Here is a 14,384-nt window from a genome sequence, read left to right as displayed (position 1 = left end):
GTGCCCGTTTGATTCTTGAATCAGTGAGCTCCACTACAGGCTCTGACAAACAGTTATTTATTTATTTATTTATTTATTTATTTATTTATTTATTTATTTATTTATTTATTTATTTATTTATTTATTTATTTATTTATTTATTTATTTATTTATTTATTTATTTATTTATTTATTTATTTATTTATTTATTTATTTATTTATTTATTTATTTATTTATTTATTTATTTATTTATTTATTTGCAATTACCCTCAGTGAGTTATTATTAACACGTTCTTTTCTTGAAGATTAGACCGGGCACTAGTGAACGTTATTTCAGCACTGCTTCGGAAATTAACAAACCATTTCTTGGAAGCAGCACTCACAAATATTAAAGCCATATTTCGCAGCCGTATACACATCCTCAGCCAACCAGTGGTGAACCCAAATGCATCGTTTGCATTGCCAGACACTTCTATAGTGGCTAAAAGACCACCTCCTCCATACCCCCTGCCCCCCCCCCCCCCCCCCTTCCACTCTTAAGAAACACCCTTAAGGAAACAGTACACAAATCACATTGACATGCCGGTGTCTTTTGATTACACACTTTGGGTCAGCTTTCTATACTTCGTCTGTCGACAGCTCAGATAAAATTACCTATACAGGCAACGAGTATCAGCTCCGCTAGACGACACTCGAGTCGATGACGTCACCGGGATGCTATTAATAAAGCCTTAAGCGTTCGTCGAGCTCCATGATACGGTCGAGAGGCGATCAAGAGATAAAATTAACTTATAGTGATGAACTATGTCGAAGCAAAAATGGGGTGAAAAAAAAACAAACAGGCACAAGAAGCTCGGATTTCAGTGACTTAAGTCTGTTTCCCCAAGCTCTAGGCACGCGAGTTCTGACACAGTGCATATAGGCTGACCAATAGATTACAGTCTCATGCAGTCTCTGAGTCGAAGGTGTTAGTTTTGTTCTTTCATTCCCCCCCCCCCCCCCCGGTTTAATGCCGAAACACTCTATGTAAAAGTATAACCGACTCAAATAACACTATAACGCACACCACCGCTGGCGCATACAGTCACGAGCGAACCTGCGTTGCAGGGTGTGTTTATGCTAGCTTTGAGGTGCCCTGTCTTCAGATATTAACGCACTGGCTTGCTTAAGATTTTTCGCTGATCGGCTGGTTTCTTTTTTGCGATACTCGCATTGTTCTCTGACGTAGGTGATTAGCCACAGCAAGGACATGCACAGCGTCACTCCCCCGATCAGGCCGAATAGACCCTCGTAGTCACCGCGAGCGTCTCTGTAAAACCCTGAAAAGAAAACAAAAACGGCAAAAGCATCACAACTAAACGCAACGCGTCAGCAAAAGTGGAGAATGTTCTGTAATGCATCAATCGATCATATCAAGTTAACGCGCCAGTTACCGAGTCGAAGGGGTTGTGATTTCACTTGCAGTATCGTTGCATTCGCAGCAAAGCTGCGCTGCTCCGTGGCGCCGCTAGCGACTTGGTGACATTTACGTGCTCTGGCACTCACGTGACAAAACAATTTTGATTAAAAGGTAAATACAAGAGCTCAGTGCATTGCACAACAACAAAAGTGCCGATTACGGTGCCAACAAATATAACAGCTAGTGCTTTGCTTCGAGGACAACAAAAATGCCTCCATGCTAACCTTGTGCCAAGTGCCGTAAGCTTGCAGAGAACAGAAGTATATCCTTAAGAAGTGGGCAGATTTCATAATAGCACGCTTATTGTTGAGCCGCTGTGCACTTTCTCCCCCCTCTCGCTGCAGGCCAGCAAGAGTAGGACAGAAAATACAGCCACTTACTGGCAGATAGGAACGTGTACAGAACGTTCCGCTATCTGCCGACAAAACTGCGACGCTGCGCCTCTATTTTTCTTAAAGACTTATCAGGTGGCTATCTTTTACGAGTCATTCCTGCAAAGAGGGTCGGACAACGCCTCCTCTATTATCAATGCCCCTCAGATCGGTCCAAAATGTCAAATCACGTCTCTCCTCTTTCGCTCGCTAGCTTTTCTCCCTATCAAGGCTCGGGCTTATTGAACAGGTTTAAACGGGTTAAGGGCACCTCGACGTCCATATTGAGGCACAAGGATTTACATGTGCTTAAATAGAGAGAAATCTCAAATTTAATTTGAAATAAGACTTCGATGTTTTAAAACAGTAATGAACGCGCTGGTGTGTCAGAGACAACTCCAGCGCTGATTTATTTGAAACCATTTTTATGTTTTTGAACAATCTCAAGTCCCAAAATTAGGCACATATCCTCACAATGGACAGAAATGCTGCAAGCGGGTCCGTCGCACTGTGCCGCGGTGCGGAAAATGTGTTAAAACCACAGCGAAGCCCTGCAGGAGTGACGTAATCGTATCGTGCCGCACCGCAGGTGAGTGACGGACGAGGCGCAGTTCACGATGCTTCTTTGAAAATATGGTAATCTGACAGGCATTGATAAAAGTGGAAGGTTTAGACTGAGGCCATCGTTTCTTGTCTTTGCCAAAGTCAAAAAACAACAGGGAAAAGATTCCCTGCTTACCTATCAGCGAAGGCCTCGCAAGCCCCAGCAGCCCCGCGAACGTGGTGGCAATTCCGAAGCAAACGCCGAGCTTGTCGATGCCCACCAGTTCCATGAACAGTACGCCGATGAGTATTAGCGTCGAGCCGTTGCACCATCCTGACAAGGCGGACAGAGCAACCTGGCAGGAATAAGGGTTACACAGCGGCATCAAGTAGAGCGAGGTTCCCCACAGCACGAAGTGCGAGCCCATCATGGTACTTTTCAGAAGGTACTTGCGGTCTGTAATCCAGCCGGAGCCAAGCCGAGCCAGTAGGTCGGCTATGGTGTACGCGAATATCAGGTACACGGCATTCCATTTAGAAACACCTTGGTCTACGGCAAAGTCGACAATGACAGTCATGTATGTGCTCATGTTGAACAGTATCACAGATAACGAAAATGAGATGATGTAAAACTTAGGAAGCAGCAGGAAGGACAACAGAGGAGCTCTTCTGCGTCCTGCGGTCTCTTCCTTCGGAGAGCTTCTTGGCACAGAAGTCTTAACGACCACCTCCGCCCTTGAAGAAGCGTCAGTGTTCAGCATACATACTTTTGTACTGTCTTCGTCAATCTCATGGTTGTAAATGGCACTGTCCTTGGCCACAGAAAAGTGAATCATCTGGCCACCATTCCCATCAACATCACCGGCTTCTCGCGTGTCCATATCACCACCCAGGTCAGCTAAATCACAATCTCTATTAGATGCCACTGCTACTGCGGAACAACGATCTCTTCCGGGTTCCTCACTATATTCAATCATGGAGTGCTTTTCTTCGATACATTGAACAGCGTTATCTTTGGCGGCATCGAAGGTGGCACGCGGAGGCGAGTCTTCCGATCGCACTCGCGGAGGCGTTCTTTGTAGAAAGGCACCTGCAACGGAGTTGAGCATCGCGCCCCCGCACAGCAAGAGAGTGCCCCGGATGCCGTACTTGTCCGAAAGCAGCTGTATGACCGGAGGGAAGATGAGCCCTCCAATTGTGAAGCCGGCGTTGCTGATTCCGGACGCCATTGCGCGGTACTTGTAGAAATGCTGGTTGATCACGACGGTGAAGAGGGCTAGCAGGCCGATGCACGTTCCTGCGTTAAGGGCAAACAAAGGAGAGGCAAGATGCAGTCGGTTGGTTCCTACGGATAATTACGGTTAATTTTCAATAAGGCGCAGTACGACAGGGAAAGCTGCTTTTGCGACCAATAGAAAAGCTGAATTGGCGTCTGCGTGAAACATGGCTGAAGACCTAGGAACCTAGAAACTGATGACTGTACTAGAAACGCAACGTCACCGACACTAACAAATACACTCCAATCACAACCTTTGCGTATAGATGATAGAAATATGAGGTCATACTGAGAGTAATGAGCAGCAGTGTTTTACGCGTGGCTGCACTGCACTGATAAAAACGAACCATTTTGATTTGAATGTCCAGGCATTTGTTATTTTCGTACATATATTCGCCGCAGGCACCGCCGACACTGGTCGGAGAAACTGAAAATACCCCTTCGAGAGATGTCTCTTCCAACATTTTAGATACACTGGCACACAGCTGCAAGGACCTCGTATCTCGATTTCGTTTCGCATTTTATCCTTCCAATATCCGAATATGGTCAAATCCCAAACAGCCAGGCGGGCGCTTCCCATCCTCTTTCGTTAGCTTACGACAACTTCGTCTAATTGTTTGATTGTGACCTTTAACGTTTCAAAATGACTCAAGCTATAAGATAGACGTCGTAGTGGAAGGCTCCGGCAATTTCGACCAAATGGGGATATTTAACGTGCACTGACATCGCACAGCACACGGGCGCCTTGCGTTTCGCCTCCACCGAAAAGCAGGCCGCCGTTGCCGTGATTTAATCCAGCATCCTTGAGCACAGCAGTCCAGCGCCTCAACCACAGCAACACCGGTGGCCACGGCGGGACATTCAATTGATGTTTTCAGTGTAAAATTGCCATTTTGTCCATTGCGGCATTTATCTGGCAGAAAATACTCACTCTGCCGTCAAAATTCAATTTGAAAATCTTTTCACCCTTCGATCAAAACGAATGACGTCATTAATGAAAAGGAACAGTTGCTGCAGTATTCGATGGGCACGGCGATGTAGAATAGCCTCTGGAATTCGCGCTCAAAAATCGATGTCGACATAACTACTGAATTCAGTTGCATATAAATCGGTGATAATGACATATCTTTTTAGATTGCTTATCTTTTTATAAAAGCCTCGATTTAGCTTAAAATGGTCTTTCTGTGAATAGATCGCAGCAGCCTGTTCGCACGGCCCAATCGCTGCCTGTCTCTCAAAATGAGCAATGTGAAGCCACTCAATGCCGTGCCTGCGGCGTCAATTTTATTGCAGGGCGCTGATAGCGGTATGCGCGGCGGAGTTTCTGCATTGTTCCAACGTGTCAGTATGGATCTATTGTTTGTTTAGGTTCGAGGAAATCGACCAAAACGAAATATTTCGGGTCCCAGAAGACCATGCCGACGACTTTGCCAACTGACGGCGAAGTTTTAGCGAATAGGTTGAGCGCTCGCATTCCATGCTCTACCGTTCTGTTTCGGGCCCAAAGCAGTGAAACTGGCAGTAATCTTCAACCATATTTAATGTCCATTGGGAAACCGAATTCTTTTTTTATATCTCTGCAAAAGTTGTCAAGTGACGGTTTTGCGCTCAAAGTTATGATTATTGGTGAATAAGCGTGAGGAGTACCTGTCAAGGAAGTACACGTCTGGGCATATTTGTAGATATTTCAAAAACCTTTGACGGGATCGACTATGAGACTTTATTAGCTAAGCTAGACATCTGCGGTTTTCGGGGAGTATTTCTTCAATTAATCCAACCTTACTTAACCTTGTCAATTTTAATTTGCCAGCAAGTTAAAATTGACAGTTGGTTTCCTGAAATACAGGCTGCGCGAAATGGCATCCCTCAAGGCAGTATATTGGGTCCACTGTTATGAAACTGTTATTCGATGATAATATCAGTCTAGACAACAAATGTACATTTATAATGTACGCTGATGACACAAGCATTTTCTTTAAATCAACTGATGTATGTGACCTGTTTGGGCAGGCAAATAAATGCTTGCGTTCCCTTCTTGTATGGAGAGCTATTAATTCCTTAGAAATTAATACTAAAAAAAAAAAAAAAAAAAAAAAAAAAAAAAAAAACAAGACTGTCCTTTTTCGGCCGAGAAATAGGATCATTGACTTCCTGGTCTTCTTATTGGGGCTAGGGTCAGCTTAAATTGTACTTGTCTTGGAATTTAAAAACCTTGGAGTATATTTCAAATAACAATTATTATGGAATACAGATATAAACACCACGGCAAATAAAACAGCTAAGGCAGTAGGTATTCTGTCAAGGCTTCAGTATTTTTTCCCACAGTGTGTTAAAAAATTATATTTCTGTCAAATTCTCTTCCGTTATAGGTTACTGCTTTTTGGTTTGGGCAACCGCCGCATTTTCCAGTGTCACAAAGCTTTTCAAACTATAAAAACGAGCCTTTAGAATAATCGTCGACGTTTTTCCGAAACACACCTACATGGAGCCGATTTTTCACAAACTGAATATAATTCCCATCCCGCAGCTATACAAGAAAACCTTATTAAGTCGCTACAGGACTGCAGCAATAAATCCAGTAATTTTTCTTCAAGGAAATGTAGAGGTTTGAACGCAGTCTGACAGCTATGACGCGTACTAAAAATAATTTGATCATTACGCAAACTCAAACTAATTACGGAAGACAGAGCATTAATTTCAAATTGCCACTTCTCTTAAACACAATTGATTGATTACCGTATGCACATTCCATATGTTCTTTATAAACTGACTGAAACTGTATTTCTGTAAACATTCTTTCCGTACAGCGTGTATGTTCTTGATTCAGCACTATTTGGAAGTGTCCTTTCGCCCTGCTGCTGTGTCTGTATAAAAAGGCAAGAAAATGTATATCTTTGTATCGTTGTCTACCGCGCCAAAGTTGCCAAGTGTTTGTATGAGGGCGTAGCCCCTCGTCAAGCCTTTGTTAGGCTTTTTGGCTGCGCCCCTAACATCTCTGCGATGTTGAAATAAAGACCAGTTGATTTCACAGATTTTCCAAAGCCTAATCTTGCAACCGTTTCCTGAACTTCACTGCGGGTTATATATCAAGCAATCTTGTTATTTCATATATTTATCTGCCTTTTCTGGTGAGTGCCTCGACAGTCCGCCGGGGCCGGCTCAGCGACCACTCCAAGGCTAATCATTTTCAGTGCTCGTCTGGCTGTCTTTAAAATGTCTGGCCCACCTTCGCGAGTTCCTCGTGCTCAAGCACCCGGCGCCAGAAGTGCGCTGAAGCCTCTCACAAATTCCAATATCAGAAATCCTGTGTTTCATGGGGATGTATGTATGATGAGAACTTCTAGGAGCGCATTTTGGCGAAACTAGACGTTGTTGACTGCTTTCTTTTTTTCTTTTTAGATAATAGGGAATAGAGGAAGTTACCTGTTAATGAAAATGGCAACCCATGATTGCACAAGAGGTGGCACCACGTGCCAGGAGATGCGTACTCCTGTGCACTTTGAGACTTGCGCGTAAAAAATCGTCAGTCACTACTTTCTGTACGATCCTCGCTAATTAATTCATTTGCATTCGGTTCCGTTCTTCTGTCATATCCACTGCACCACTATAACCGAATTATTCTGAAGATAGGTGATAAAGTAATAGCATGGAATTAAGAGGTTCTTACCACTTCACCCTGGTCTTATAGAGATAAATTGATGATTCAATAAGAAATTCACATTATCCGTCAATATTTACTGCACTCCGTATCTATGTCCTCTAATCAGCAGTAATATCTGAGTTTATTATAGCTACCTTGCGGTTCATTTTCAGCTTTGTGGCTAGAACACGTTAGTGGCTCTTTCAACGAAACTTTGATTGAATGTACGTTATGGTAGTCTCATTGGTCTGATTTGGCGCACATACACCTTCATTTGACTCCTTTCATTTTAGCTGAGCCCTATTTTCTCTTTCTCTTTTATTGCCCCTCTTCCCTTTATCTAGATAAACAGCAGTGGGACTCAACACGTCACTATAATACATGAAGCAAAATGCACCCTGTGGTCAACAAAAAACACTTTTCTGTCGGTCTTTTTTTCCAGAGCAGGGTAGCCAGCCGGTACCTACATCCGGTTAGCCTCATCGTAATTCCTTATTCCTCTCCAACGAACAAATCCGAAACTGTCCTGGCTACAGGGAGCCTCTGGACTTCAGTGACAATGAAGCACCGCTCACCGTGGATGATGCCGAGGAATATGTCCAGGAAGAGCATTGATTGCGCGAAGAAGCAGACGGAGACGGCCAACGATCCACCAAGGCACCCGACCACGGTCAGCTTCCATATGGGGATGTACCTGGCGAGCACTCCCGCGAAAGGACCTGTGTCAACGGAAAACGGGGCCGTGTATTTGTTGGGAGCGACGTTTGACAAAACCTGAATTCATGGTCGCTGTCGGTGGCAGCGTTACAAATTGACATAATGAACGGTAGATGACCAGCGGGATTTCTTACACCCCCTATAGAAAAAGTCGGCTTCGCATTAACAAGATATCAAATAATATCAAAAACTGCACATAGGCTTCTATGAGAGCTATCAAGAAGAACTGCTATTCATTCGTTATATACATAATTTCGCTGTGAACTGTTCGGCTATAACGACATAGTGGACGCTGTTTAAGAGCAGTGCTTAGCTGTCTCAACAGGATTTCGTTATATATCTGCAGCATAACGGCGGCGTGTGCACTGTGTGTGCGCATTGTCGGTGCGCCGCCAAGCGTTCGCCACATCTGCACTATTCTGGACGTAGCAAAGCGACGCGCATGCGCACAAGTAGTCGCTCAAACCGGCGCGTGCTCACTCGCCGAGCTGACAGTCGTCGTGTCAGACGAGATCGGGTCATGAAGCGTAGCAGGTGATTACCACTCTTAGAATATTTATTTTGTTTTATTTATTTAGAACATACTGCAGGCCTACAGTAGGCCCAAGCAGGAGGGGCGAATACAGAATATATGCAAAAAGAACAGGATTAGCAAAATTGAAAAATGGGTAATACAAGTTGTAACACAAAATACAACAATAAATACAAGGCTCATATGCAAAATACAAAAAGTAAACGTAGAAATAAATGGCTCTCAAATTAAATGCTGTGACGAAAACATTGAGTCAAAAGAATCAGCTCTGGTTAAAAGATCTGGCGGACACCTGTTCCACTCCTCAATGGTGCGTGGAAAAAATGAGTATTTAAAGGCGTTAATCCTAGGATTGTAAGGGGTTAATGATTGTGCATGATGATTTCGTGTTTGGCGCGTAGTGTTAGGTTTAAGGAAGAGGTCTGCATTCATAGACAGTTTATGGTTTTTTAGTAATAGGCGCTCCTTGAAAGAAAACTTCGATACATAATCGCTGAGCGCCACCGATAAAGCAATGCCACGTATAATTAATTCGGAAAATCGAAACGAGAGACAAAGAGTGAGAATAAACTTTAATTGGTTAACGTAATTGCATGGTTTGGTTTCCTTAGTACAAGATTCCAATGGCCTGGACTGCCTCCCGGGCCCTAGTGAGCAGCTTGCGCTGTTCCAGGGACCCGCGTGGGCCAGCTGTCCGAGAATGTGTCATAGCGTATATATTTATCTTTATTTTTATTTTTAGCTATCCTGTCCTTTCTCCCTATCGCGCACCACTTTGATTTCATCTACCGCTTCCTCGCTATCCTTTTATTTCCGCCGCCCCAGTTCAGGTGCTTCAGATATCAGATAGCAGACACCGGGATTGGCAAACACATTTTCCTTCCTTTTGGATATTAGAAAATAACCACATACGACTACTTCTCCGCGACAAAAATAATCCACTGTGAAAAAAAAAAATGATCTAACCATGAGGCAAATAGAATATCAAGATTTTTGATGCCCCTGATTTGTCTGACAGTCGCACATCGAAAAACTGATATCGTTAGCAGTAGTTATTGTTCAGTGAAATAATAGAGGGCGCCGCAGACCATGACTCACAGTTACCAACTGCTGCTTTTTATGATGTATCCCACTACAGCGCAGACGAATGGACACCGTTTTACCGTATGCCAGCTGCGCACAAGCGCTGGTCCCGCCTGGCTGCACCCATGCCTCAGCGTGTACGCAAAAGGCGTCCGGTAAAACGATATACAACTACGCTTATAACTATCTCCTATACTAATAGTCTCAATTACAGCACCATTCATGGTGCCAAACGCTTAGTCCAAAAGCAACATGATCCCTGCATGGTCATTTCAATGTGTGCAGCTGAACGCGACTGTTCTTTATTGAAAGAAAATATACACTAATCCCTCTCTGCAGAGAAATTCCTCCCTTTCGTAGTACATTTTAGAGATCTGCTCTAAGCTACCGTCCCTGCGCTGCGCATCGTCAGCGTCATTGTAGGCGTAGTGAGCGTAACCAGCCGCGGAGCGCCGGCAGGTAGTAATCAGTATAATCGAGGCACTATAGACACACCAACCATTAGAGCTCGCAGGCGGCCAGAGTAGAGGCACGGTCGCGCGATCGGCCGTAGTGTAGAGAGATGAGAATCCCCTCCGCGCATTTAGGGGAGAGGGGAAGCACCACCTGGGGGTGGTGCGACGAGAAGACGAAGGGTGAATACCGAGAAAGCAGAAGGTTATGGTGAGAGCGGAGGAATGCAGAAAAAAAAAACAAAAAAAACAGTAGGGGTAGAATGAAACATAGAGTTAATACAAAGCCTCTAGAGGGAAAGCTGGGCAGGGAAACGAGCTTCTCACTGGTTCGCCGCCATCATCAAATTTATCATTGTGGCCAGCACAGTTTCTGCTCACTGCGTCAAAAATGAACAAAGGTTTGAACAAAAGTTTTAAAAACCGCTGCCGATAACACAACTGTAGGAAATTTCTATACATTGTTTTCAAGTTTCAAGCATATTATATAATCTTTCAGGCACCTTCTTGACCATAAAGGAATGATGTAGAACAATTGAAAACCATGTTTGCGAGCAGACGAGCAGACCTAACAGATCAACAGTAAACACACACGAGCACCCTTTGACATTTACTGTATGCAGCGCTAGCCATCCCGGATAGACCAAGGGCCGTTGCTGTGGAATTCGTCACTGTTTTTTTTTTTAATATACTGTGGTCGTCGTCTTGCGCCAAAGCAAATTTCTGACATATTTTCAGGTGATCGGGCACAGAGGAGATGCATGTGTGCTCGACGGACGAAATGCATGCTAAGCGCGAAACAATCGCAGGGATAGCCGGCCTTGCGATAACAACTCAGAAGAATCAGGACACCTATGTGATGTTACAGTAGGTACGCGACGCAATATATCACAAGAAATGCTCCACACGCGACGATTCTGCCGTTCTTTACAGCACCTACTGAACAGTAGCCGCCCGCCGTCGGTTAACTGCAAGCCGCCATCTTCCCACGATCCAAGTTGCCAGCTTCAAACCATCTTCATGTGCCAGATTTAGCAAGTAAAATTCACCTGGCAACCAATGAACAGTGTGATAATGGCGGCAATCACGCGGTCACCCCTCGAATGCATCGGGTGAACGGGCAGCTTTCCCTCTAGAGTCTTTGTATTAACTCTATGGAATGAAACGCAAAGGAGGGGGATAAGGCCGAAGAGAGAGGAGGGCAATGGTGGGAAGTAGTAAAGGAAGAAGCAAAACTGCGTGAAGTGGAAAGTGGAGTGTACGGCGATCGCGGGAAAGACGCTCTGTTGGTGCCGGCTGATGTGCAATGTTTGCAAGACAGCGTGGGGCTCCCGTTGAGCCAAAAGCAAATGTCGGCTTTTGTAGTCGGCTTTGCAATCGAATAATCACTAGCGTCCATATGGAAGGTGACGTATGGGCAGCAGGAGTAGAGGTGGCGTGGATTGTTTCATATAAGTTGGTAGCTGCCAGTTGGGGTGGCCCTTATGAGATTGCATTCTGAGATGAGAATCTAAACATAATGGACTCTTGGATCCATAGAAAGGCAGACTACTCATAGACCACGCTGTCGCCTTTGAAGGCTTGTTTTAAAGCTAACCTTCATATCTATGCGGGGTCGTCTTTATCATTATGTGGGAGCTTACGAATGTATGCTAGTGATGGTTTGACTTGGTTTCTGGGTTTAACGTCTTAAAGCGACTCGGGCTATAAGAGAGACGCCGTAGTGGACGCCACCAGAAATTTCGACCACCTGGGGTTCTTTAACGTGCACTGACAACGCACAGCACACAGGCGCCTTGCTTTTCGCCTCCATCGAAAAGCGGCCACCGCGGCCGGCATTCGATCTCGCATCCTTGGGCACAGCAGTCGAGCACCCTAACCACTGCACCACCACGCCGGATATGTATGCTAGTGAGTTTGTCTGAAATAATAGAGGCCCTAACGAAGGAACCAATGGTTAGGACAGTAGCAAAACGTATGCACGCGAACAAGAGTCCGCAAGGGGAGGCACGCACAGGAGCTAATGACGCTCTCGCGGACCCTATGCGTTTTTCGCAGAGGAGAAACGCCTCCACGTATCCCATGCGCCGCTAGAGATGAGATCGACGAGGTGCGGCCACAGCGCCGGCAGATGTGATGCCGGCGCCTCCTTTATTACAGTCAAGATCTGCATATGTATACCATGCCCCTCTCAAACTTTTTACCATTGAATATCGCAAAACTGAAACCTGCAGAGCTCCACTCAAGTTTCTAACGAGTGTGTTAATTTTCAACCCCTTCTTCTTTTTCTTTTTTCTGTTTTGCCTGACAGGTGGCGGTGGGATGAAAATACTTGTAAAATGAGCGTGATTATTCGACTAGGTGAATGCGTCACCCCCGGCATGACGTGAAAGATCGTGCAGCTTTTCGGCACCTTACAACCACTTGATGCGATAGCATTCAAGTACAGTCGTGAGCAGCCTTGTCTAGAGCGCGCTGACGGGGCTCTGCGGAGCAAGTCAGCGATATCTAGCGTTAGGCTCTGGGTTTGAGCTATGCGTCCTATGCGCATGCGCGGCAAACCAGAAGGATGCCTGCTCATCACTTCCTCATCCAGCCCTGCCTTGCGAGTACCTTTCTTGCCGCTAGGGTCGCATTGCCTGAATTTGTGATAGGGTGCCTCGATTCGCGCCTGCTCTTCGCATCGAGGCACCCTAATTTGTGAGGTTGTGACGGTCGCCAGAGCGTCGCGATGACGCAGTGTTTCTCGAGTGCAACGAGACGACCAGGCAAGCAAGCACGACTGATAGCGAATTAATGCGCATTCCTGCATACGCACCACTCATCGCCCCTGTACTCTATCGTGGAGGAATTCAAGTTCCTATATCTGTAAAGATGCTAAATGCTGTGTCCCCTATATCTGTAAAGATGCTAAATGCTGTGTCCCTTATAGCTTATAACCCGGCCCAAAAACACGCCATCAAACGAGACGCCTGCAACTCATGGTGCGTGGTCGTAACCTTATACGAACAGGACGAAAACAGACATCAAACAACCAACTAGGCCCGATTCTCGCACTATTTGCTATGGTGTATGAAACGCGCGATTGTCCGCTATCACTCGCAATTGCGTTTGAACCGAGCGATCACCCGATATCACATTGCACTTGCCTAGCCGCTTCGTGATTCGCACGAAACGCGTTGGTTTGCAGGCCACTGTTACATATTAAGCGCGTACCTGGCGGCATGAAGCGCAATCACTGAATGAAAATGAGGCCGGGAACCCACGACCAGGCACTGCTTTATTTTGGCTGCGCATGCGCATGGGACGCATAACTCAAACCCAGAGCCTAACGTTAGATGGCGTTGATTTGCTCCGCGGAGCACTGTCGGCGCGCTCTAGATAAGGCTGCTCACGACTTACCTTCCCCTTCCAAGCGATCATCAATAGCAGCTGCGCTGTGTTTCTAGGTGATAATTTTCCGCTCATGCGTCACTTACGAAGCGGCCACCGACATGCCTTCAACCTTCTCAATGAACAGTTCAGGATGGTGTGAGCGTATGAAGTTGCAATACGTGCAGCAGTGAAGTGGCATACTTCATGTTGATAAACGCAAACTAAAAAGATCGGTTCGGCGCCTTTCTGGTCAAGCGACCAACAGCCGGACTTCCATTCCACGCCATTCCAGACACGAAACAAGCTCGCAGGCGAAGTTCTTGACGGGCTGAACTTATAGACTGGATACAGCCACTCGAATCACGAAACAAGATTTAAAAGCAGTTGTTCATCAATGAATGTTCAGTCCACACTGGCGACGTGGCCGTTCTCACAGATTGCTGATGTAGCTTGCGGATGTTTCTTACAATGTCTGCAAGAAAAACCATCCGCTTCTCAACAAGGAAATAATCTTTCTTGGGGAGGGGGGTCAGCAGAGTTTGGAAAAGAACACCGTAAGGTCGAATTCACTGAGTAATTTTTCGCTCTCTTAACATCTTAATATGACTCTGTTTCTGATTTCAATATGCCTAAAACCTGCGGAAGGGAAGGGTCCTACAATGTTGATCGAGAACTACCAGTTTCGACTTGTTCCTCGAGGAGCTACTCGGTGACAAATCGCAATTATAACCGAATTCAGAATGGGGTGTTAGAGTGTCCTGCTACTACTGTCTGCGGCTAGTCTCTCAATTATATGTAAATCGTAATTATAACCGAATTCAGGACGGGGTGTTAGGCTGCTTTGCTACTACTGTCTGCGGCTAGTCTCTCAGTTATATGCAACTAATCATTCGTCAAGGGGAATAAGTGCTGCGTTTAGTCGTATTTTGCTTCTTTCCGACACAGAGTACTTCGGG

General features: G+C 45.4%; 1 protein-coding gene across 1 annotated transcript in view; it reads right to left on the bottom strand.

Annotated features, from left to right (window-relative positions):
• Positions 1 to 998: 998 nt before the first annotated feature.
• Positions 999 to 14,384, bottom strand: part of LOC146191098 (monocarboxylate transporter 12-B-like) — an 88,664-nt gene continuing 75,278 nt past the window's right edge. The window contains exons 3-5 of the mRNA XM_084601569.1: positions 7,845 to 7,988; positions 2,550 to 3,650; positions 999 to 1,299 (exon numbers count right to left, since the gene is read on the bottom strand). Coding sequence (XP_084457695.1) covers positions 1,100 to 1,299; positions 2,550 to 3,650; positions 7,845 to 7,988 — 1,445 coding nt within the window. The 3' untranslated portion in view covers positions 999 to 1,099. The remainder of the gene's footprint in view (positions 1,300 to 2,549; positions 3,651 to 7,844; positions 7,989 to 14,384) is intronic.

The sequence above is a fragment of the Amblyomma maculatum genome, chromosome 4 (genome assembly GCF_055883805.1).
Source record: "Amblyomma maculatum isolate TAMU_Amacu chromosome 4, ASM5588380v1, whole genome shotgun sequence".
NCBI classification, from domain to species: Eukaryota; Metazoa; Arthropoda; class Arachnida; order Ixodida; family Ixodidae; genus Amblyomma; species Amblyomma maculatum.
The sequence above is the reverse complement of the archived record's forward strand: the minus strand, read 5'-3'. Positions and strand labels throughout refer to the sequence as shown.